The sequence below is a fragment of the Monodelphis domestica genome, chromosome 2 (genome assembly GCF_027887165.1).
Source record: "Monodelphis domestica isolate mMonDom1 chromosome 2, mMonDom1.pri, whole genome shotgun sequence".
Lineage (NCBI taxonomy): Eukaryota > Metazoa > Chordata > Mammalia > Didelphimorphia > Didelphidae > Monodelphis > Monodelphis domestica.
The window spans coordinates 185,268,491-185,294,988 of record NC_077228.1 but is presented as its reverse complement, the minus strand read 5'-3'; the positions used below and the strand labels follow the sequence as shown (position 1 = coordinate 185,294,988).

The following is a 26,498-nucleotide window of genomic DNA, read 5'->3' as shown; positions in this document are numbered from 1 at the left end:
TAATAGTATTCAAAATAGTGGGGACAACATGGTTTTACCCAAAAGGCTGTGGAGTAGGAGATGAGAATCTCAGGCCATAGATGTTACATGACCTTAGGCTAAGTCTTTTCAACTTTGAGAGGCTGTTTGTTAGCTATAAAATGGTCAAGTTGAACTAACTGGTCTCTAGTTTGGGGTTTTTTTGCTTGCTTATGGAGTGATTTAAGTTTCATTAGGAGCTGAATGAACAACCTCAAAAAACCAATCATGTCTTATAGACTCATGTACCATAGTCAAAATCCTCCCTAATAAATCAACCTTCTTTCCCTCTCTAATATGAGATGACCATCATTCATTTTTAAAAATATACTAGTTCCCCTGCCATACCTGGCTATGCTGTTTTCCTATCTGAAATGGTATACTATCAACTGAAATCTCATTTATTCTTTAGTAAGTACTCCTTTTTTAAAACATTTTTAGTGTTGCCTTTTGTTTTTGTAACAGCCATTTCCTGATATTTCTTTCTTCCTCCATTAAGCCCTCATTTATAACAAAGAAAAACAGATGTGTGACTATGTCTGACAGTGTACTCAATACTTCTAAGGTCCTTTTAAACTCCAACCATCTTACTTTCAATCATATTTTCTTCCATTTCTTCATAAATTCAATAGATCAATATTTCTTGCTCTGAACACAGAGCAAATATTTCCATTCCAGGCATCAGCTATTTTAATTTATTTGTATGTGTATCAATACAGATATTATTATTAAGATAATTTTTCTATAAAAAGAAGAACCTTTGTAACTTTTACACAAATGGATCTAAGCATTTATTTTAAAAAAGTTTACATCCTATTTATGTATTTCTACTATTTTGAAATTTTAAAATAGAAATAGTGAAGTTGTGTACTTAAGGAAGGTCATCTTAAAGTTAAACACAAATGATCAATTTCTTACTTTTCATGGTAGAGAAATACATAAATGGTTCCTCCAGCTGCCATGAGCCAGATAAACCAACGCATATGAGATGCCAGGGGTCCAAGTTCACGGAGATTTAACCTAAAAATGTAGAAATGACAACAAGAGCAGAAGTGATAAATGAATGGGATCAGTGTGTTTTCCTCCTCCTAATCATGAGAGCAGAAAATTAGCTATAAGGAGAGGCAATTGGAGGGAAAAAAAGCTAAATTTAAAAAATGCATTCAACATGAAAGGTGGTTTGGGGGCACTCTAGTCCTAAATATGGATTAAAATTGTGCTAGATTGAATATAGCTGTTTGTAGGTATGCCCCTCCAAATCCATGTAAGTGGGAAGCTGCTACGGCTTCTTTGTTTCTTGGCAATTACAATTGTGAGCAGATGAATAAATTGCATTTGAAACTCGAAGAGCCCTCAATAAAGCCTGTATGTAGATCACAGAGCTATAGTTGCCATTCATTCATTACAAGTATCAAGTGCCCCATATGCTAGGATGAGAGGGGTTGCTCCAACAAGGCATGCAGAAGAGTGATTTCTAGCTCGACATTTTTTTTTTTAACAAGTCTTCATTAAGAGAGTGCTGAACTCAGGCTGATTCTGTAAGCCTCTGACTTTTGTTCCCAATGTGAATTGGGTCCACACAATTTGGGATCATGTTATGAAACCAGAAGGGTTTGTTTTTATAACACTATGTTAGTAGGCCTCCAAGAGGAGTGTGTTGCTATAGCCAGACTCAGAGGCCAACTACTTCTAGAGGGCTACAGCCGTTGATGGAACAGTGAGCTTTAAAGAGATTAAAAACTTTCTTTGTGGGAAGAACAATTTTTTTAATCTGAAAAGGCTTCTTTCAAAACAACAAAGGTCTTATTAGATCTGCACAAAAAAGGACATGAGGGTCAAAAAAGTAGAATACAATTTTTAAAGGTATTTTTGTATAGGAAAAATATTTGTAATATCAGAGCTGCACAGGATTAGTTTGGCAAATGAAGAAAATGGAAGTAGGAACCAAAAGAAAGGTTTGTGTTCTTATGACAGAACAGCATTTGAACACTGAATACTCATTTGAATCTATTTTAATAAGTATACTCTAAGCAGCAGAGGTACATATAAGAAATAGTTTTAAAAAATAAAAGGCAGGATTTACTAAAGCTAGAATGAATATCCTGGCAAGAACAACAACAAAATCCCACCAAATGACAGGCACAAAAAGAAACCAGAAAATGGTATCTTAAATTTAGAAAGTTAGTTTCTTACCATGGCGCATAGGAGGCTGCAATGAAGAAATAGATCACCATTCTATCGCACATATGAAAACAATGCTCCATTGTCCTATCGGATAAGATAAAAATATTGAGGTCTATTTCTTCCCTAGAAATGATGCACAGCAAATTCTGCTCCTAGAATTTTCATTCTCTTTTCTCATGGCAATTGCAAATTTTTTAAAAACAAAACATTAGACAATGCAAATGAAACGGCTTGGAATATTATGTACTTAAAAGCAATCTGGGTAACTTCTCTCATTCAGTGGTCTAGCAAAGAAAGCTGTCCCTTCTGAAGAAAGCTATTTTTCAAGACACCTTTTGTTTTCTCTAAAAGAGGCTTACTTTGGAGATAGAGTCCTTTGTGTCTAACCTACAATAGATGTTCACTAAATACTTGTGTAATTTCTAGACTCCATTCTACTCAGGATCTCTTTGCAGTATCAATTTCTCTGTATGCCCTACAAACAAGTTCTTCAGAAGAACCACGATTTTATTAGTGCCTTCACTGAGTAAACATGTAACCCTTCCATTTCTTAGAATGTCAGTTCATCAGGTGATATGGTCAAGCACTCATCTAGTAGCCAGGTCCATGGTAAGGCAGCTCTTTGAATGGAACTTGGCCAAGCGAACAGGCTTGTGATAAGAAATAAATATACACCTAATAATCCCTCCTTGAGCAGGAAAATGATGTAGCCTCTTAAGAACCTTGTTTCAGCTGCGCTCTATTCATCAAAACAGACTAAACTGGGGGTCATCGATCTAGAACCAGATGGAACTGTTGAGAGCAATGAATCTATTCATCTTGAAACCTCTGAACTCAAGGAAAGAATTTAAATAAAGGATTAATGTGTAAGACTCAACAATTTCAAGTCTGTAGAAGTACTAAGATCTTTCTCCTGCCCAATTAATTGGACCCCAGTGTAAAGAAGCAAATTTCATAAGCTTTTGTTCGATGATCTTTTCCCAATCTGTCCTCTCTTTTCTTCATCCTTCCTTGTTGATATACCACACAGTAACTGAACTGCACAGGATACTCTTTAGTCAAGGTTTCCTATGAAATGGGGCTGCATGTTGGTATTTGAATAAACTTTCAAGAAAAGGCAAAATTCAGGAATTTTAGTACATGAATGATGGTCGTCTTTATTTTGCATTCCTTCCAGCCCATTTCTCCATCCCATGGCAAAGTGGCTCTAAATATTGTGAAGGAAACATCTATAAATCTTTATTGATTCAGAAATAAGAATGTCAAAGTAAGCCTGCTGAAGTAACCACAAGCATTCACTTGTGCCAAGATAATAAATTATTATACTCATTGATTAGCCTCTAGGGCTTTGAGGCAGTATGACCTGAAAAGCCAAGAGAGTTTTTTTCTTTTTACCTTATTAATGACTTTTGTTTTTCTACCTTAGTTATTTCAACATCTCTCCTAATTCTGTTTCTAACCAACCTCTCCTTCTACCCCCCCCCAAACTATTAAGTAAAAACATTCAAAACAAACTGTACCTGACAATGTATATAATATTCTGTCTCAATGTGTCTTGTCTTTCTGCTGGAAAGAAGGATGTATATTATATTTCACTCTCTATCTCTGGGACTTCCATTTCTTTTTAGGATCTTTTCATTTGTGTTTTTGTAGCCCACTGTATTCTCTTGGCTTTTTGTTTATTTTGTTCTACATTAGCTCATAGAAATCTTCTCATGTTCCTCTGAATTCCTCATACTTGTCATTACTTGCTGTGCAATAATATTTAATTACATTTTAGTCTATCATTTTTTCCAGACATTCTCCTGTCAATAGGTACCTCCTTTTTTCTTTCCAGTTTTCTGCTTTCACAAAAATTGTTATGAATATTTTGGTAGACATGGCACTTTTTCTCTATCTTTGACTTTCTTGAGATATGTACTTAATAGTGGAATTGCTGTGTCAAAGGGCATGGACAGTTTATTAACTTTCCTTCTATAATTCCAAACTGATATGCAGAATATTTGGAGGATTTCATAGCTCTAATGGCATATTAATGTGTCTGTCTTTAGTATTAGTTGTTTATATTTTTAGTTATTTTTGCCCATTTTTAAGGTACATCAATTTGTTGGGGTTTTTTTTTTCATTTCTTTTTCCTTTTAGTGATTGCACATGATTATTTATAGTTTGCAATTCTTCTTTGAAGAACTGTACATATCTTTTAACCACTTATCTATTGAGTTATGGCTTGCTGGGGATTTTTTACTTGTAGTTATTGTGAGTACTTTGATCCAACAGAGGAAAAATTAACATAAATCAGTCATTATACATTTATTAGGTGTTCATTATGTGCCAAGCATTCTACTTGGCAATAGGAAAATAGTGAAATAAGGCAGATAGGAAGGGTAGTCACAAAAAACTCTACTGATGGGGCAATTGATACAGAGGGGAGGTAATACTATAGAGTGGAGAGAGCCCTGGACTTGGAATCTGGGGCCTGGGATTTAAATCTTGGTTTTACTACATGCTGATTGTATGCTTGGGAGGCAAATCACTTAACCTTCTCTGGTCTTGTTTTCTCAAATGACAGGATGAACCAGCTGTTCTCTATGGTACCCACCATGAGATTATGAGTAGCTAATAATCTAAAGGTCCTTCCTCTTGGATCCTATGAATTTCCAAATCTACTTTGTTAAAACACTTGAAATTCCTTCTAAAAGGCAATTCAAGCGTCAGCTGTAGGCCCTTTCTTCCCTTGAAGATTTCAAATTCACAATTCCTCCCCTTTTAAGCTTGCTTTAGACTTGGGTTCTTGATGGTTAGTAGAATTCATAACAAAAAATATCTAACTTGGAGGCAATTATTTTGCCTTTAAATGATGCATTTTGCAACAGTTGATTGTTTTAGAATCTTCAGACAAATTCTACAATTAACAGGTAATAATAATATCAACAGCATTTGAAGACTTGCAAAGCACCTGGCACAGGTTCAATAAATGATTATTGATTGATTTATTAACTTTTTAGAACCCAACAACCCTACAAAGCAAACCACAGGTATTATTATTTCCATTATAGAGATGAAGAAACTGAGGCTCAGAAAAGGTAAATGACTTGCCTGAGGTCACATAGCTGATAAATATCAATTTGGCAGCATTTGACCCAGGTCTTCCTGATTACAAGTCCAGCCTTCTTTCTATAGGATTATACTGTTTTCTCATCTTGGTTAGTTATCTTGCTTTAGAGATTCATTTTTTTTAGTAGGGGTTTGGTTTGGCTCTTTGGGGCTAAGAAGTCATTTATAATTATTTTCTTTCTTGCCTACAAAATGACAAATTGCTCTTATCTCTGTCAGCAGATTCAGGGCTATGATACTGTATAAAACATAGATTGAGTAACTGTAGCTACAGTCAAGTAAAATTCATGAAATTCAAATAACCCTTATAATATTTCTTGTAGGGAGGGCTAATTTTCTAAGTAAATGCTGGAACTTAAAATAAAAAATATTGAGATGAGCTTGAAATAAGAAATTCCTAAGATTTCTAGTACTATATCCTGTAAAGTCAATAAAATTTTTTACTTATGGGTACTACGTGCACCAATTTCTGGCAGCTATTTCCTAAGGCAACGTTTCTCAAACTATTTTCTTTGTTTTTTTTTTGTTAAAACTTCTGTGAGAAAACTTCACTGATAAGAAGATTCATTCCACCTCCCAACACACTTCAATTCAATAACACAAACATTAAGTATCTACTATGCAGAAAGCAAGGAATTGGGTGAGATAGAGAACACATTGATACTGACATTATGCAGCCTATAGCAAAATGGCGGGGAGAATGTGAGATATTGACAAATAACTATAGAGTGAGCAAAGAATTATTTGAGGTCTGAGAAGAATATAGTTTCTGACTAGTAGAAGCAACAAGGAAGGTAGGTTTCATGGTGAAGGTGGCATCTGATTTGGATTTTGGGAGCCAATAAGAATGCTGGCTTTTGATTGTTGGGATGAACAGGTACAGACACCAAGTTTGGCTCGTGCATAGGAACCAAGGCGAATGATACAAATCTGAAGAGGAATGATGACTGCAAAAGTGTCTGAAATTTACTTGGAAGGCAAAGGAGGACATCAGTAGGCTCTGAGCAGAGAAGTTATAAGACCAGAATTACCAAAAAAAGAGGTCAATAGTGCAGGTCAAATATGTTGGATGTGAAATATGAATAAGGACTGACCGTGTGATTATATCCAATTCCCAGTGAGGAAACTTCCTGTACCAATGCAGATGAACACTTTCTCTGCAACTTCCATTCTTAGAAAGTTGCCCAGAGTAGGTGACAAACTTGAGACCCACTTGGAAAGATTAATTGAACTAAATTAAAATATAACTGGGAGATGTTTAACAAAATAAAAATTCAATGCAACATAGATCTTGTTAATTTGTGGTTTCCTGTGTCAATAAACAGCTGGCAGGGATCTGTTTTGATGTGAGTTCAACACCATTGACCCAGAGCACTGAGAATTTAAGTGATTTACTAAGGACCACTCAGTCAATATTAGTTGGGAATGGGGCTTAAACCCAGTCTTCATGGCTTTGAAGTCAGCTCTCTATCTATGACCTCTCACTGCTTCTCAGACATGAGACATAAAATTATCTGTCAAAAATATCCATGCAAATTTTTTTATTTGCTAGTATCTAAAATTTGTTTGACCACCTCTTCTGTATCATATCCTTTAGGCCCTTGGAACTAAGGTTTATGAGCTTTACAATACATTTCAAACTCAGGAACGGTGTGCTGTGCCCAGATTAATGTGAAAAACTCTAACCCAACGAAAATCATATCAAGAAATGAAGAATGAGATAGTGTATAAGAATCTGTAAAGAAGGAACATACTTCATTTTCACCTGCATTATAATCTGCCTTGCCACAATATACACATACAAACATACATTTTCAATTCAAAAGAACATGCTATTTGCCCTACCTTAAGTGACTCTTTTTCCATGAAACAATGTGAAATACTGTGGAAACTATGAAGAGGGCACATAGGCCCATTCCATAAATCCATGCTGTGATCTTTTCCCAACAGTCATCCGATAGTCGATGGAGGAGGGCACTGCCCACGATAGCAGGAACAATGAGGAGCTATGAAAACAGCGCATATAAATATGAACTTAGAACTTTATTCCTTTATATCATCCAATGTATATTTACCTCAGAAAAATAAAATGTCAATAAAATACTTCTTTTTTTTGCTTTTAGGTAATTATAATAAAGACTATATAGAGTTGAAGATTTTTTAGCTATTGTCACTAATATTTAATACCTGGCAGTCATGTCAGTTATGAAGTCAAATGCTGTAACCAGATTTGATTTAAAGTTTTTGCATAAAATACTCTAAATGTGATTTTTGTAGTGTTTCATAAGCTTTTTTGTCAGGCTCTAGACATCTCTAGAGTCTAAGTCTTTTTATGTGGCTTTCTCTTAACATAAAGAAGCCCTTCCCTAAAGCTCATTTATATAATACCACTGTAAGACAGACCAGAATCTCAGAGGCAGTAGAAATTCTCCTTTTCTATACTCTCTGATCCCAGAGCCTGATCCTGATTTTTAAAAATATCTATGGCATAAGGGTCCTTTATTTCCTACTCCCCAAAGGAAATAAACACCTTAATATCTGAACTAGAAAAATCTAATCCTGGAGACAAACTATAAAGATTTCCACTGAGTCTCTAACATTTAACTCTCCTTACCTCAGCATCTAAACTTGAAGTACCTCACAGAACAGGAGGTCATACTCCTCCTATGTGGCCTAGAACATTTCCCATTTAATTGAAAAACTTCCTCTTCAACTCTGTTGTGTGGGCAAATTTGCTATAGCAAATTTGTTGTTTCCCTTGTGAAACTCACAGAAGTGACAACAAACCAGGACAAAATGGAGAGTTAAAAAACAAACTTTTAACAATTGTTTGGACTTCATCTTAAACACAAGCTGTACAGTATTTACATTATCTAATGGTCTGTATATTTATACTGGCTTTTTGTACAAAGCTAATGTACAGATACTTCAATTGTTACTATTAAAGCTACATTTTCAAAAAGTCTCAATATCATGATTATTTCAATACATAGATACCTTGATTATGTAAGCATCATTTTTATTGGTTGGTACCATATAAATAAACTACGCCACTCCTTTTTTTCTAGAGTGATTTTGAGTGTTTTTTTTTTGTCAGTATGTTCTATTTGGAGAGGCTAATATATATATATATATATATATATATATATATATATATATATAAATTCAGGGAGAAAAAACTCTAAGCAAACAAGGTCATAAGCTAAGCTTTCATTTTTTTATTTTGGTAGCTCAATTATACTCCAGACTTGAAAAAAATATATCTTCTTAGAGGTTTATCAGCAAATGATTGTCCTCAGAATTAATTATTGTATTTTCAGAATGATTAGAATCATTGTACATTTGTTGGGGAGGGGTGGGAGGCACAGTGGAGAAAGGGCCTGCCTAGCTTTTAACCCATGCTTGCTATGTGTCTCTGGGCAAGCCATTTAACCAAGACAAAAAATTGCAGAACAGTTGCTATATTTGCATGAGTAGAGGAAGTTTCCTCAACCAAGAGCTTCTGACTGTTAGAATAATAGGTCTAGATACCTGTTCCTTGTCCCCAATATAATAGCAGTTTGCACCTCTGTAAAACAAAGGCATTAGACTAGTTGATTTTTTTTTTAAACCCTTACCTTCCGTCTTGGAGTCAATACTGTGTATTGGCTCCAAGGCAGAAGAGTGGTAAGGGCTAGGCAATGGGGGTCAAGTGACTTGCCCAGGGTCACACAGCTGGGAAGTGGCTGAAGCCAGATTTGAACCTAGGACCTCCCGTCTCTAGGACTGGTTCTCAATCCACTGTGCTACCCAGCTGCCCCCTAGACTAGATGATTTTTAAAGTCTCCTCTGGCTCTAAATTGTGCTATCTTTAGTGTGATAGAGACCACATTAAGTCATAAGGCATTTGAAAGTAAGCTTAACATCATAGGCAGGGCAGCATCTCTCTCATTACTGAAAATGTGGCACTGTCTTGAAACAGGGACTGGATTCAAAACTAGAATTATGCTGGAGTGTCATGATCCATGGTATCTGTACTATGAGACCAACTTTAAGGAGAAATCATCTTGTAAAGAAGTCTTTTGGAATCTTAGCATTTTATCTCCTTGATGGAAGACAACACAGATTTATCAGGAACTATATATTCTATTGTGTATAAATAGTATTAAAATCAGATTCCTAATAAAAACATATGTATTTAACTGATATTTTATATTCTATTGTAAAGGACATCCAAGAATAGGCTCAATAGAACTTGCTTTAGATAGCTTAGGCGACCATATCTTAATCTTGGTATTATTACACACAGAAAAGAAGCTTTATGAAGTTTGGCTTGTTCTAAGCAACTAACAAATGACTTAAAAAAATGACTAAACTATTAATGAATAAAAATACTCGATTAAGTAATCCAGTCATAAAAGCTGGCTTACTCAAAGATTATTTAACTTCATGGTTCTGGAGAGGAAGACGGGTGATTATATACTGGAGAAGGAATGAGGGCTAAGAAAACGAGGAGACTAGTATTCGAGTGCATTTCATAGTGTCAAAGAATTTGGTGTTGGAATAGCCCACAGCAGCCATCAAGCTCAATCTATATCCAAACAGGAATCCCAACTAGAACATACAAGACAACTAGGCATCCAGCTTGTGTTCAAAAACTTCAATGAGAAGGAACCTACTATGGACTAAGGTAGCCTGTTCCACTTTTGAATAACTGATCTGGGAGGAGTTTTTTCCAACATTAAACATACTTCTCTTATATCAATTTATGTAAAAACCCTTATATCAAAAATATCTCTTTGGAACTTCAGACTATGGTTCCTGGGTCTCCCCTTTCTGGCCAAACAGAATAAGTTTAATTTCTCCTTCAGCTAACAACACCTGAATAAAACTATTCCTTCCTTCTCTCATTCAATCTTCTTTTCTCCAGGTCAAACATGTCCTAGTTCCTTCAGTTGCTTCTTATATGACATAGATATCATCCTGTGTAAAATTCCTAGAGCTTTGTTATCCACACATCTCACTGATATGGTAGCTGCATTTTCTATGGCAAAATAATTTTAAACCTTTTTTCTATTAGCTATTTCTAAGGTCTTCTTCTAAGAGGGTATATATACACTGTTGGTTTTAGTTTCCAGTCATAAACTAGCCCCTACAGCTTCCCCTCTAATTCCTAGGAGAATAGCAAGACAGTGTCTCACTTAAGCACCAGTACATTTTTATAAGCCCCCATGCCAACACAATGGATGGAATAACTCATTTACTATTTATTTTGGACCCAAAGAGCTTGGATTCATCTTCGGTTTGAAGGTGGGCACTTTGAATGGATTGCTGGGGGGAAAAAAGTCTCCCACTGACTTTTGACATTTTAGGTCAAAAAAGAATTAAGACATTTGAAAAAGATAAAATATTTCATCTCAGTGTTAGAATTCAAACAATTACCTCTATCACTAGGATGCATTATTATTCACCTTATAAAGGCCTTATCAGAGAGAACAAGGCCAAGACATAGTCCATTTAACTGAAAGAACTATAGTTTCTGAGGTGATTCAACACAGACACCCTCGTACGGTAAAGCAAGCATAATTTTCCATTGTCTTCCTTGGCTCACAGGTCACTGAGTATATGTTACAGCTAATATTGGTTACTGGGAAGAATTTAGAGACTGGCTAACCAGCGTACTCACTGCATGTGTGTAGCAGTTAGCTGCATGCTCATAACAGGTAGGTTTATAGCGGCTGTTGGCTGGGGCCCGATGGTTCATGAACCTGGTAAAAACAAACAGATATCAGATTAGGAAAGCAAGCAATGGGGAGGAGCAGGTAGGGAGGCTGTTTAAGTGGCAGACAAAGAGTTGTTGATATGTACATACAAAACCGAAATACTATAAATTATAGTAAAAAGGCAACTAGGTTGTGCTGGACTCTGAATCAGGAAGACTTGAGTTCAAATCTGCCGCAACTGCTTATTAGTTGTCTGACACTGTTAAGTAATCTTAACCTCTCTCAACCTCAGTTTTCTCACCTGTAAAAAGGAGGCAATAAAAGCTCTTCTTTCACAGGGTAGTTGTATCAAACTGAGATAATGCGTAAAGTGTTTTACAAACAGAAGCTAAATGAATGCTATCTATTTTATTTAATACTTGAGGGGAAAACCTTAAAGTAAGGGCAGGTTAAACGGACCTCTCAAGATGTGTAACATACTGTTTGTTTAGATAATTGTACCTTTAGTTCATCTAAAAGAAAAAAAACAAGACCTTGCGGAACAATAATCAAAAGTGTTTGCCTAGACTTACACAAATGCAAAGGTTCCCTCTTAGGTCATTGAGACACAAAAGAAGAAAATGCACTTGAATGGTTTGTTCTCGTGCTCTGAATGGCCAGGTTAGACACCCTTCCATATAAACATCCCCAGGGGTTTTCTACACACTACCTGGTTAGGTCCCCCAAACCCAAGATTGTCAGAGCTGTCCAACTTGTTCCTCAGTGTTGAGTTACAAAGAACATGTTCCTGCCCTGGGCAGCGTCAATAGATGATGCTTTGCTAGCTCAAGCCTAGCACCAGTAAGTCGACTGCGCCCTGCTTTCTGCATGAATGAAGGAGGCAGGTTCCAAAGCTCGGCAGGAGCACTCACTACTTCTCTTTCATGCCATCCTGAGAAGGTTAAGGGTTCCTTCAGACAGGCTTAGCTAACAATTTGAGAAGTTAATCTAGGACACAGCACAGAACCTCTTCTCTCTGGGGCGGGCTGGTGTCTCAATAGATTAACAGGACTCTTCCAATCTAAAAGGAATCCCAGAGGACATCTGAAGGAATCTTACGCGGCCTCGTGTGGCAAAGGAGAGCAGGCCAAATGAGCAGACATTCAGGCTGCCTTCAGCCAGACCTCGCATCTGGGCTCCAGGTTACTGAAAGCAAAGATCCCCTTGGAATCAAGGAGGACAGGTGGGCATAAAAGTAAAGCCTCCAACAGTGAATTCCTCCGTAAACCGCTCACCGGGACAACTGGTTATACTTTGATTCTAACCTACAGGTAACTGAGGGGCTACTCATTTGGCAGCCAGTCAACAAATATTTGTTGAATTGTGTTTATTACTCTGTTTGGAAACTAATTGTTAGAGAACTCCATAGTGAACAGCTGCAAAATTCTTTGAAACTATTCTCTCGTGCACTTGTGTAGACTGCAAGCATCATTTTTGGTCTCCTGATGATCCCTCAAATAATTCTGCTCATTTCCGTCCTGACCCGTGTGTTGCCATACAGGCCTTATGAGGAGAAAGGGAAATAATTACACTCTAGGGGGAAATGCTGTAAAAGCCCCAAAGATCTAACACATCATTCAGTTCAGACATAACGACATATCTCTCAGTAGCACACCCTATGAGGAGCAGTTTTATAGGGCAAATGGCAATGCCTCAGGACGGTTGAGGTTTTAAAGTTGGCAGCTCTCGACCTAGGGTGGGAAAAGCAGGGTTACAACTACCCATCATCAAGACGCAGGCTAACGTGGCAGTGTAGAGTATAGTTAGCCCACAATTCCAACTACAGAAACCCTCACATGGAAACAGACACAAATTCTTCTAAATACAATGAAGCATTATGGATTTACACAAAATGATTTATTTGATCCCCATCTTGGACCATGTATATTAAAAGACCATGAAGCTGGGGCATCGAGATGGCTCAGTGGATGAGTTCCAGGCGCGGAGTTTGGAGGACCTGGATTCCACTTTGAATTCAGATACTTCCTACCTGTGTGACCCTGGGAAAGCCATTTAACCCCATTTGCCTAGCTCTTGCCCTTCTGTCTTAGAGTTGTTACAAAGAGAGAAAGTAAGGGTTTAGAAAAGCAATATGAGGGGGCAGCTGGGTGGCTCAGTGGATTAAGAGCTCGCCCCAGAGACAGCAGGTCCTGAGTTCAAATCTGGCCTCAGACCCTTTCTAGCTGTGTGACTCTGGGCAAGTCACTTAACCCCCATTGCCTAGCTCTTACTGCTCTTCTGTTTTGGAACCGACACATAGTCTTGAATCCAAGATGGAAGGTAAAAAAAAATTTTTTTTAAGAAAAACATGAAGTTTAAGGGGGTATTATTACATCCTGTTCTCTCTCCCCTCCCCCAATACTTTAATAGACTTCACAGATGGGGTATAAGATTATCAGTTACTTTCCTTAAGAACCTGAATTTTTAATCTAGGGTCTTTGAACTTTTTTTTAAAGTGGTTGATAACTGTATTTCAATATATGGTTGTAACCCTACATATTTTATCTTATGCATTTAAATGCATTACTTTGAGAAGGGTTCAATCAGTCTCACCAGATTGCCAAAAAAAGAGAAAGATTAAGAATCCCTGAACTAGAGCATTTCTTTCTCTCTCCTTCAAAAAGTACTTTTTTTGGGGGGGGGGAGGGGGAAGCTGGGTGGCTCAGTGGATTGAGAGCCAGGAGGTCCTAGGTTCAAATGTGACCTCAGACACTTCCCAGCTGTGTGACCCTGGGCAAGTCACTTAACCCCCTTACCACTCTTCTGCCTTGGAGCCAATTGGCTCCAAGACGGAAGGTAAGGTTTTTTTTTCTTCTTTTTAAAAAAGTACTTTTTGGCAGTACAGTGGAACCTTCAATATCATTGCTCTGGACAAAAAGGTTTTGGAAGCAACTGTGTTATAAATTCCCAACTTCCTGACAGAAGTTCCCTATACTTCATTCTGTCCCCCCCCAACATCATACCTAAACAAATAAAAATAGAATTGAATTTATGAACAGAAAACCAGTTATCACACAAAAATAAACATAAAAAAAGGGTTCTCAAGTGTTATGGCAAAAAAAAAAAAAACCACTCTGCTTCTAACATGGATATTGATATATTCTACAAGTTACCTAATATTCAAGCATTAGCAGGAGAAGGATCACCTTCTTGGGGGAGGAAAAACATAACAAATCTGAGTAAATGATGCCCATATAGAATTTAACACTGGCAAAAATGAGTGAGTAGGGAAAATTCTCATACTTCACTTATAAATCTTTCTACACTTTATTTTCCCTGTTCTGTCCCATCTGCCCAAAACAAAGCCCTCCTTCTGCTTTCCCAAAAACCTTTTGTTCCATATTCATCCCTCTTCTCTATTAAACTGTACCTGCTGGAATTAATTTTGCTTGATTATGCATATATATTACAAGAGCTTTGCTGTTTTTTTAAATGGGGAGGTGAGAAAATATTTTGTTCATTGAAAACAAATTAAAGCAAAAAATACTCTGTGTCCTTTTCCTAATCTGTTCTCAGCTAGCTTTGGAAATCTGCTTAAAAACCCCTCCAACAAACCCGATTCATAATGAAGTGAAAAAAGGAGATATAGCATTTATTAGCCTCTGAGAACTAACAACTGCAAATTAAAAAGGGACTCCTGAAGATTATAATGCCTGAATCCAAAGAACATATCTCCTATAATGGAACGGAGGCACTAGGGCAGATTGGTGGAAGGAACTGAAAGGGGGAGGGGAGACCAACCCAGTTCTCTCCAAATTATATTACATAGGCAGCTGCCTAGATGTAATATCATCCCTACCCCTACAGTTAGATATCTGATACACTATGTTTTGAAATAAACACAAAATTAGAGAGGAATCCTATCCATGCCCTTACGGGGGCTGAACAAAAGAGAGGGAGGGTATGATCAACATTTAAGACTGGCAGATTAGTTCTGGTGCTTGGGCTTCTTTTCCCTAAAGTAGGGTATTTTCTGAAAGCAGCTTTGCAAATGGCAAAGGATCTCAAAGGATTAGTAGGAAGAATGTTCTTGCTTCTGAAACTCAGAATACTATACCTTTCTTAAAAGGAAAGTGATACTCCATGACAGTTTTGTTTCTTTAAGTTCAGCAAACTGCATCTCAGTTTAACAAAAGGCACCTCACTTAGGATTTTTTTTTAAAATAGTGTCCTTTAACTGGGTCAAAGGTCTTGAGCACATTAAGTTAGCCTTCACTTCAGTCATCTGTTATGACTTCAACCTATCCCAAGTGTGAGTCCTTCCTTAGTCCCACATATTATTTGTCATTTATATCATAGGACATAATTGAAGGTACATTTCCTCATCAACAACTTCCATCATCATCATCAGGGATTCAAACTATAGATTTGTTCATTTGGGTGATGGTTTAATGGCTGGTATAATTTGACCTCCCTCAAAGGGTTCCATCATGCTACAAGAAAAAAAATGGTATTAATTAGAGTGGTGAAGTGCTTGAGGACGTCTCCAAAAAGCTTTCTTTCTTTCTTTATATTGTTTTTAAACTGTTAAAATAGCTATCTAATATATGTCTGTTGCTAAGAAATGGGCCATACATCTTTTGGGTAAATGTAGCAGAGTCAAATCAATCGCAAATCTCAAAGGAGAGACAGAAAAATGACCTGGAGAACTGGAAGAAAATGCAAATGAGAGGATTGGGGTTGTATGATCCTGGCAAAGATGCCTCAGTATTGGAAGTAAAAGGAATTAAGAAGCGTAATCGTGAGTATACTTAGTGGGCAGCTATAAAGGTGGCTATTCTGGGACCCAATTAGAATGTTTACCTTTATGATTTTTAGCATATCAATTTTAATGCCTCTTGCAAACTGTGATTTGAAATGTCCTCATAGCCCCATTCTGTAAAAGTTAAACAATTCTGGAAGCTGACCCCAAATCACAATAACAACAAAATCTCCATTGTGGACAACCTGCTAAAATGCCTGATGTTTTCTTATTGTGTGCACAACTACAAACCATGGTTTAATGTATACTAATTTGGCCATGGAATGCTTTGGAATTTGACATATATTGAAAAAACTCATAAATGTTAACCTAGGAGGGATAGAATAAAGTAATTTTGGAGTGAAAGAGAAAATTAAGTCCACTTTCTATACTTTGCCCAAATTCCCAGGTATTTGTGATACATAATCTTATTTTAAAAGGAAAAATCTCAGGCATTTTGTCAATAACCTTTTTTTCCAGTTGCAAGGTAGGCTTTGGGTAGGAACACATGAAGAAACTAGTCTAATGTAAGAAATAGTCTCACTGAAAATGCCCCATTCACTACATGCAGCTCTATATTTGACTTCTATTTTATTTTATTTGACTTTATATTATATTTGACATATAAATATCCTGACTACTTCTCCAACTATGAGAAATACCTGCCTTGTCCTCCCCCACTTCCCCTGACTTACCCCTTTCAAAGTATGCACCATAGGCCCTTTGGCATGGTAGTATGTCAACAGGGGAGTCAGGATGGATGCTACTCTCTTTTGTTAAATGGGACTTTTCAGTCATTGTATTCCCCCACACAAAAAACCTCCAGTGAAAAATGGAAGTACATTTTCTATGGAATAACTGAATTGTGGGATATGAAGAAAGCGAGGTTACTACTTAAGATTGAATTTAAAGACCACTGGAAGAAACAGACCTCTGACAAATCTGGAGCTAATAATTTCAATAAAGCGGCAGCTCTTTTCTCGAACAGGAAAACCAAGAGGTATATACATAGAGAAATGCAAAATCAAACTGAATAAGCCACAGGGGCAGAGCAGGCCCATGGATACACTTCCTTTTGTTTCTTTATGTCTCCACACAGGTTTGTTTTCTCAGGTCTTCAGCCCTGACACAGGTTTCTGACTAGAGCAGGGCAGGATGTTTGGTCTTAATTTAGAAGTACTGATAAGAAAGCTCCCTGGAGAGACAAAATTACCAGGTAGTCAGTTGATTGAATACTCCATATCACTAAGAAATTAATGTCTTAATCTGTCATTCTCCTGGCAAATGTGACCAACCTTATTCCTATTCATTTTAGACTCCTAGAGCTTAGGTGGGGGGTAGGAAGAGTCAGGAAGGAAGCTAAAAGCCCTGAATGGCTAAGGAGTATATGAGAACTGACTGGAAAATATCAAAGAGGATTTTTTCCAGAAATAAGTTATGATTTCCCCCAGTTTTTTCTACTCCAAATAAAGCTCAGTGGTCTATAAACTCAAGACATTAACCAAAATTGGTCTTCACTCCAGTGAAATCCTTAAAAGGGCTTGAAATAGCAACTCTCAGAATTCTATTTCTCCAAATTCTCAAAGGACAATCCTTTTTTGCTGCTCAGGCCTGCTAAGTGTATAAAAAAAGGGAAATCTGCGTGATTCAGTCAAATGGCATATGGATGAAGCATGGCAAGAGCCACCGGACAAGTGACCCTTCACCCAGTTAAACTAAAAAGGGAAATCTCTTCTCCTTGCAAGCCCAGCTTCCTTTAGGAAACTATGCGCAAATCCCCCATCTATTTCCAGCTTACCGAAGAAAAAGAGCCTGGAGGCAAAGCCAGGCTCTCTCAGCCTCAGTGGGATCCTAACCAGCTCTTCTGCGAAGGAGCAGCCCTGGCTTTCCCAGGAAGAGCTGGGCTCATCCTTCCCATTTCCTAACCCGAGAGGGCCAGAAAGCAGGTCCCTTATACCGAAATTATCATTTGGCTTCTCAGTGCTTTAGCTCAGTCTGAGGATGCTAAGTAAGCCAAGGCATGCAGTGGCAGCAAAGGCTAGGCAGAACAAATGCTGCAGTAGCCTGCCTCAGTTTACCTCCCCTCCCCCACCTCAACTCTCCCCACTATGAAAGCCGCCCCACAAAGCAACTGGGGATACGACAGAGCTTGGGAAACACCGAAGGCTGAGCAGCCCCGCTTAGCCTTTCTAAAGCTTTACCTCGACTCCATGAGTTGCAGCCACAGGGGAAACGACCTCCTCCTGGGCCCCCAGACCCCAAAGAGAGTCCGGTGGTTATGGATCCAAGGACCAGCCTGGGACTAAGGGTGGGTGAGATTGAGAAAAGGCCGAGAGAGCTGAGGCTAGACCCTGCCCCTGCAGCCTGGGGCTCCCAGGCCATATACGGCGAAAGAACGGGCTCCCTAGCGCCCGCCGTGCGGCTACATAGAGATTAGGCGGGGATTGGGGGGGTGGGGTGGGGGTTGGAGATCTTGGGAGATCCAGGGAGAGCAGAGGGAGCCGCGTTGAAAGCTTTAGGGAGTTGGGGGTTGGAGGGAAAGGAGGAGGAGGAGGAGGAGCGAGAGGAGGAGGAAGAGAAGACGAAGGATTTTCATCTGCCAAGGAGAGTTCCATTGGGGACATCCCAGGCAGAGCTAGTATCCACTCTGACAGATCTCCTGAGGCCGGTTGAGGGTGCCGGGAAGGGATCAATCCTCCTGGGAGATGGGGGAGAGATCGTGAATAGAGGGCTGGGATCCACTCCTAGAGATGGAAGGGGGGAGAGATCCTGGAGCTGGCCAGAGCTGAGATCCGCAACTAGAGATTCACCAGCAGGGGGGTTGGGACAGGACCACCCAGGGGAGAGAACCAGGAGCTGGAGCTGAGATCCACTTCTAGAAATCCACCAGTCTGGGGAAGAGTGGGATCGCCCCCAGGGGAGAGATCTCGAACAGTAAGGAGCCCAGGGGGATCCTAAGGCAGGATGCGGGAGGCGGGGCAGGAATGGGATAAGGCCAGGAGGGAGTCGGTGCTCACCGCTGGAATCGGCTCTTGAACCGCATGGATGCTCCGGACGCCCCAGGGGCTCCGCTTCAACTCTCAGCGTGGCTGCCCCCGCGGGCTCAGGGCCCTCATCTCCCAGGGTTGGACTCAGGCTGCTGTGCTCGCGCGGCCGCCCGTCCCCGTCCCCGTCCCCGCCGGAGACTGCTCTGCCGGGCTGGGGCTCGACAGACAGGGCCGGAGGGAGGGAGACGGGGGCCCGGTCCCGGCAGGCCGGGCGGCGGCTGGGGGAGGCCGCTTAAACCGCCCGAAGCCTCCCGCCTCCGGGGCTCCCCCGCCCCCGGAGCCTCCGGCCCCGCCCTGGAGCCCGGCCCCCCGGAACCTCGGCCCCGCCCACCGTGCGTGTAGCTTACGTCACCGTCCCGCCGGGCCAGTCAGCTCGCCGAGCACCGCGGAGGCAAACCTGTCATTCATTCCGGCTCGGCCCGTAGGTTGGGGGGAGGTGGTGGGGCTCAGAGTGAGAAAGGAGAGAGAGAGCTGGGGAAGATGAGGGGCGGGGCTAAGGGGAAATGGGCGGAGCGAGAAGCGAGGATGGATTAAGAGTTGTGGAAGAGGGTCTGGGCAAAAAGGGACGGGGCGGAACAAAGAGAGAAGATGGAGAAAGATCTGAAGCAGGGAGGGGCGGGGCAATGAATTAGGACGGAGACAAGGCCCGGGGAAGAAGGGCGGGGCTAAGGGAAGGGGCTTGCCTAGAATGGAAGAAAGAGGGGGAGAGGAAGGGTGGCGGCTTATAGGTTCGAAAGAAGGAGGTAGATAAAGAGAGAAGGGGAAAAATGCTGAAATGAGGTCAACATAAGCTAAGAGAATATTAATTAAAGCAAGAAAAGAAGCAAAAGAGGTGGGACTTGCCGAACTGCATCATCACACAAGTAATCAGTTGTGAATAACATAACTACTATCAACAATGGAAGGATCCAAGACAATTCTAAGGGACTCCTGATGAAAAATACTATCCACACACCATAAAGGGAACTGATATAGTCCAAATGCATACCAAAGCATACCATTTCCACTTTATTTTATTGATGAGTATTTTTTTGTATGTGTGATGTGTCATCTTTACATGTGACAAATGTGTAATATATACTGCATGATAGCACATGTATAATCTATGTCCCATTGCTTGCCACCTCAGGGAGGAGGACGAAAGAATTTTAATTGCAAATTGTCAGAAAAATGAATATTAAAATTGTTGCTGTAGGCAAGTAGAAAAACATAATAAAGTCATCAGGGGAAAAATTGTTTTGAAGAAAGGGTTACATAGGCTTCACCAAACTTACAAGGTCCCATGACACAAAAAGGTTAGGAATTCCTGGACTAGATGATTTCTAAGTTCTTTTCTCAGTTAAGATAAAGAGAATTTGAAGGAACTTAGATAAAAAGATCATGGAGAGGCCTGAAAAATGAATAAATTATACAGAACAACAAAACACCCTATATCAAAATATGACTGTATCCTTTCCCCATCTCTCTTACCCCCAAGTCTTCTTACTAATAATTTCACTGAATTTTAGATTAGACACTAGAAGCCTATGTGTTCAATAAAATATACTTGTCTCAGAGCTCTGTTTCCATATTTCTGAGCAAAATGAGCAAGCTAGGGAAAAACTGATTAATTTACATCTGTCCAATCTATTCTACCTTGTCTGCCTTCTTATTTTCCCCTATCCAAATCCCAAAGAATCTACGTCCACTAGTGTTTAATCACTCTACTTTATATTGAGAAAAAGAAGGCTCAGGATCAATGCTTTCCCTCAGTTTTAAATGATTCTCTCCTACCCAGGGTGTGCTAATAAAATTTAAACAACCAGCTCACTTTCTCTCCAAATTTTGTATCCCCAGCACCTAACATATAGTAGGTGTTTAATATCTGTTTATTCATTGAACGAATTGCTACCACTAGAAAGGTATTTCTCCCACCAAAGAACAAAACTTGCAGTCTTCCACTCTCTCTTCTGTTAATATTTCCCTTTCTCATTCTTTTTCTACCATTAACACATGTAGACACATGAATGCAATTAAACTCTACTGTAGTGTGAATGAATTGCAAAGTATAAATTGTATACAAGAGGAAAAATGACACAGTAGAAAGTATTCTAGATTTGAAGTGTGAAGACCTGGATTGATAGCTCTGTCACTTACCTGAATGTGATGTTGATTGGGTTTCTTCTTCTCTTTGGGTCTTAATTTCTGCCTCTATAAAATGAAGGGTTTAAACTAGACCTTTAATTTCCTGTTCAGCTCAAAATCTATGATTCTGGAGGCACCTAGGTGACTCAGTGGATAAAGAGTCAGGCTTAGAGATAGGAGAGCCTGGGTTCAAATCTGACTTCAGACATTTCCTACCGGTGTGATTTTGGGCAAGTCACTTAACCTCCCCCTTCCCTGCCTAATCCTTTCCACTCTTCTGCCTTGGTACCAATATACAGCTTTGATTCTAAGACCAAAGGTAAGAGGTTTTTTTTAAATCCTATGATTCTAGGTGGTACCATGAATATAAAGTGCCAAACCTGGATCTGAAGATCTGAGTTCAAATGATGTTTCAGTTGCTAACTGGACAACCATTGGCATGCCACTTAGCCTCTGTCTGCTTTCAGTTTCCTCATCTGTAAAATAGGGACAATAAGAATATCTACCTCTTAGGATTATTATGAGGATCCAATGAGATATTTTTAAAGCACTTTGTTAACCTTAAAGCACTATTTAAATGCTATTATTATAGTGCTTTGTGAACTTTAAAATGCTATATGAATGCTAGCTATTTTTATTATCCGTCAGTTGAAGTGCTTCACATATGCAATTCTTGTTATTCACCACGCTTGGGTATAAGCAGTGAACAATCTTTTCCAGAGAGACTCTGAGTTGTCATATGCGTTTTATCTGCAGTCCCATTCCCCCAAAGCTCTGAGCTTTAGTGTTAACAATACTTCTGATTAGTCCACTCAACATGCTCCAAATTAATGTACCATGTTGCTCTCTTTTTTGATCTTTGAAAGTTTTCTGTAAGGTACCTTTACTTTGTGCCCCTTTCCTACTGCCTCAGTTTAATTCTATGCAGCTACTCCTAGGCAATGCTATTTTCTTTTTTCCAAACCCTTACTTTTTTAGTAACAACTTTAAGACAGAAGGGCTAGGGCTAGGCGATTGGAGTTAAGTGATCTGTTGAGGGTCATACAGCTAGGAAATATCTGAGGCCAGATTTGAACCAGGTCACCCCAACTCCAGGCTTGATGTGCCAAGCTGCTGTGTCATCTAGCCACCCCCTAGGGAATGCTATTTTCTTTCTAGATATACTGCCAGACTTTTGACATAGTCTTTCTTGAAATCCGTAACTCTAGTTTCTTTTTGATTTTAGTTGGCAGATATTCTGTTTTCCTGACCATTTTCCTCCCTTTCCTCTTATCCCTTCCCCTCACCTTTTTTGTTCTTAAAATGAGAACACTTCCATGTAGCCTAATCAAAGGACATCTTCCCCTTTACTCCTCCTCTTTTTCTGTTGGTCCATCATATTTCCCTCCCAAAAGCCCCATTGAGATATTCACAATACAAAGCTGCTTGTTAATATTAACTCCTTGTCTTGCCTTAGGAAGTCCTAGGAATTTTGATTTAACTTAAAACCTGAAGGAACCTCAGACGTCATCTTTTTCTTTCAAATTAGGAAGCAGAGGCCCAAAGTAGTTTAAGTGACGACTCCAAGGTCATACAGGTAGTCTATGGACTCAAGTCCTGTTTCTGTCACTTAGCAGCACTGATATGAGTTCCTGAGACTCTGTTTCCTTGTCTGTAATATGGCAGGGATAATACTTTTATGTACTCTTCCTCGAATGTGCTTCCATCTCACCTCCACTCCTTACCACTTGAAATCCCAACCCATTCTAGGCTCAGCTCAGGTACCATCTTCCTACATAGGTATTTCCTAACACTCTCCATCTTTCCCTGCACTGTACTCTTCATTTGTTAGTAGTGCCTCCAATTACTTTGTATATATTTATATTCACTTCTCTATATACATGTTGTTTTTCTCTTCCTCAAGGGCAAGGACTATTTTCCTTCTTTCTATCCTACGTAACTCAGAAGATTCTTAATATTTAATATTTTTATTATGCTATACTATTATTATATTCTGTATTTATATTTTATAAACTGAGACCCACCATATAAATGGGAATTATTCTAATGATTATTTATTACAATTGCTATTTTAGATAGTAAAGACTAAATATTTACATGCCATGACAGGTACATTTTATGCTTTCATTTGCTTCTAGAGATAACCCCACAATTCACAATCACAGTAAAGGGACACAGTGTTAGTTTGGATTAGTGTTGGGTGGGTATTCTTCTTCTATCAGGTCACATTAATTCCTGAAGACTATGCCAAGAAATATATTCACACTCAGGGGGAGCCAGGTAACACAGTGGATAGAGTACCAGATCTGCAGTCAAGAGGACTTGGATTCTAATTTGACCTCAGGCACTTCCTAGCTGTTTGACCCTCCCTCCCTCCCTTCCTTCCTCCCTTCCTTCCTTCCTTCCTTCCTTCCTTCCTTCCTTCCTTCCTTCCTTCCTTCCTTCCTTCCTTCCTTCCTTCCTTCCTTCCTTCCTTCCTTCCTTCCTTCTTTCCTTCCTTCCTTCCTTCCTTCCTTCCTTCCTTCCTTCCTTCCTTCCTTCCTTCCTTCCTTCCTTACTTCCTTCCTTCCTTCTTTCCTTCCTTCCTTCCTTCCTTCCTTCCTTCCTTCCTTCCTTCCTTCCTTCCTTCCTTCCTTCCTTCCTTCCTTCCTTCCTTCCTTCCTTCCTTCCTTCCTTCCTTCCTTCCTTCCTTCCTTCCTTCCTTCCTTCCTTCCTTCCTTCCTTCCTTCCTCCCTCCCTCCCTCTCTCTCTCATTCTTTCTCCTTTTTTTGAGGGGGAGAGGAGAGAGAAGACTAAAATGGGACAGAGTAAAATAGGGGGCCTCTGGGAAAATGCTATATATCCAAGAGATGCTTGATAAATTAAAAAAAAAATCCTCACTTGTAAAGTATCTCATGTGTAACAAGTTGCTGTGTTATATTATTTCTATCTCCCAAATGTTTCTTGCATCTGCTCCCTCCTACCATTTGCACACCTGCCTTCAGTTCAGGTCTTTATTACTATTCTTTTGAACTATTGAAATAATCTAAATGGTTTTCCTACTTTGGGCCTCTCTCTATTCGAATTTACCAGGCACAGGACTAATTTTCTCTAAAGAACAGCTCTGACTATGTCATTTTTCAGGCTCAAAAACTTTCAATTGCTTTCCATAATCTACAACAAGAAGTTTTGTATTCAAAACTCTTCCTAATATGACTCCAACTTCATTTCAGCAAGATTAAATAATTCTCCAATCTCCAAATATCTTACACTTTTCTGCTTCTCTGGTTTGGGTTAAGATAGGAGACATCATAGTATAGTAGAAAGAGACACAGATTTGTAATTAGATGACCCATATGGGACTGTTAGCTTGGCTACTTACCCATTTCATGACTTTGGGCCCCTCCTTAGGCATCAGTTTCCTTCTCTATGAAACAAATGTGAGAGTCTAAGATTTCACCTTATATATTCAACAAAGTGGCAATGATGACAAAAGATGCAAATAAACAATATTGGAGGGACCAAAAAAAAAGGAAGACAAGTATACAAATTTACTGCTGATAGAAATACAAATAATAATAATAACTAGCACTTAAATAGTGCTTTAAGTATTGCAAAGTGGTTTACAAAACTCACTTGATACTCACAACAACCCCAGGAAGTAGGTACTATTATTAATCTCCATTTTATAAAGATGAAATTGAGGCTAATGGTGGCTAAGTGGCTTGCCTAGGGCTACAAAGCTAGTGTTTGAGGAATTCTTTGACTTAAGTCTTCCTGACTTCCTGTCTAGTTCTATATTACTGTGCCATCTAGCAAAATTGGACCAACTATTCTAGAAGGCAATTTGAAATTATGCTAAAAATGTGATGAAATTGGAGTAGCTAAATATCTCAGTGGATAGAGGACCAGGCCTGGAATTGGGAGGGTGTGGGTTCAAATATGACCTCGGATACTTCCAAGCTGTGTGACTCTGGGCAAGTCACTTAACCCCAACAGCTTATCCCTTACCACTTTTCTACCTTGGGGCTGATTGATTCTAAGTATTGATTCTAAGATAGAAGGTAAGGTATTTCAAAAACGTGATGAAACTCTTTGAATCACACAGATTCCACAACAAAGTCAAAGAAAGAAAAAGAAAGGCTGTACCTATACCATATTATTCACAAAAATACTCTTTGTAGTAGCAAAGAACTAGAAACAAAGTAAGTTCTCATTAATTAGGGGATGGGTAAACAATTTTACTTCATGAATGTAATAGACTAGGACCATAGCCTGTGAAAGTGAAAAATATGAAAAATTCAGAGAATTATCAGAAGATTTACATGAACTGATGCAGAGTTACATAAGCAAAACCAGGAAAACAATGAATAGAATATAGCAAGGTAAAGAGAAGGAACAAAAAATGGAAATTGCAAGCTCTCTAATTATATTGGCCAAGCTTGACCTGGAGAAGAGCTGAAAAAAAAAATAGAACCCTCTCTTTCTTTTCAGACATAGGGAGATATTGGTGTGGAATATTGTATATTATTTTGCTCAGTAGCTTGTTTTTCTTTTCTTTTACTTTATCCTTTGCTATAAGATGACTACTTTTGCTATAATATTACTTTATTCTTTGCTGGCTGGGTAGAGGAGAGGGAAGGTGTATTAGAAATGGAAGTGATATAAAGGCAGAAGACACTGATAAAATAAGAAAAAAATTTAAAGGAAGGGAGTGAACCAGGGAGCAGGTTAGACCTAGTAATTGCTAAAGAATCCTTCTAACTCTAAATCCACAGTACTCTTATTTTCCACTGGGAAAGCCCTTTCTTTACTTCAGAGTCAAAATTGTATCCCCTGAGGGGCAGCTACATGGCTCAATGGATAGAATGTCAGTTCTTGAGACAGAAGGTTTTGGGGTTCAAACCTGGCCTTAGCTGTTTAATCCTGGCCAAGCTGTTTAACCTCAGTTGCCTAGCCCTTGTGGCTCTTCTGCCTTGGAACCAATTCCTAGTATTGATTGATTCTAAGACATCAGGTTAGGTTTTTTAAAAAAACTGTACCCACTGAACCAGACTGAGTTCAAATGTCACCCCCTTCTCTGAAGTTTTTCTACAAATGAATATAACCTGCTTTTCTTTATAACCTGGTGTTTGTCGATCTTTCGTGGCACTTATTATATCTTCCCTTGTACAGTACCTATTTGTGTTTCTATCTCATCTTACCAACTGGACTTTAAGTTCTTTGAACGAAAGGACTATGTCTTCTTGATCTTTTTATTGCTTAAATGACCTAGAAAGAGGCCAAGTATGTAGGTGCATACACAGTAATTCTTTGTCTCCAAATTATCTGTAAATCTATTAAATTAAATTTGGTAAATTCTTGCTATGAAAAGAATCCCCTGCTAAGTGTTGTGGGAGGTCCCAGAAAAAAGAAGATGATTCCTTTTTCCAGGGACCTTGTGATGTAACTGAGAGAGAGGATATGTCCAAATACAATCCTCTCTCTTCTGTGTATTTCTGTGGCCCTGTTCTCTCCCATTTGCTGCTATCATCCTACAAGTTGGCACCT

The 26,498-nt window shown here is 39.1% G+C and overlaps 1 protein-coding gene across 9 annotated transcripts in view; it reads right to left on the bottom strand.

Moving 5' to 3' along the window:
• The window catches only part of MMD (monocyte to macrophage differentiation associated), a 106,259-nt gene that overhangs the window by 18,920 nt on the left and 60,841 nt on the right, over window positions 1–26,498 (bottom strand). For 3 of the 9 annotated variants that reach the window (XM_056816556.1, XM_056816557.1, XM_056816558.1), the window contains 5 exons: window positions 24,331–24,375; window positions 10,982–11,063; window positions 7,162–7,322; window positions 2,212–2,286; window positions 937–1,038 (listed from right to left, as the gene is read on the bottom strand). In XM_056816556.1, coding sequence (XP_056672534.1) covers window positions 937–1,038; window positions 2,212–2,286; window positions 7,162–7,322; window positions 10,982–11,059 — 416 coding nt within the window. In that variant the 5' untranslated portion in view covers window positions 11,060–11,063; window positions 24,331–24,375. Of the gene's footprint in view, window positions 1–936; window positions 1,039–2,211; window positions 2,287–7,161; window positions 7,323–10,981; window positions 11,064–17,999; window positions 18,240–18,815; window positions 18,954–20,981; window positions 21,006–24,330; window positions 24,376–26,498 lie in introns of those variants that run through there. The other 6 variants (XM_056816560.1, XM_001363417.4, XM_056816555.1 and 3 more) reach the window with 5 other exon arrangements.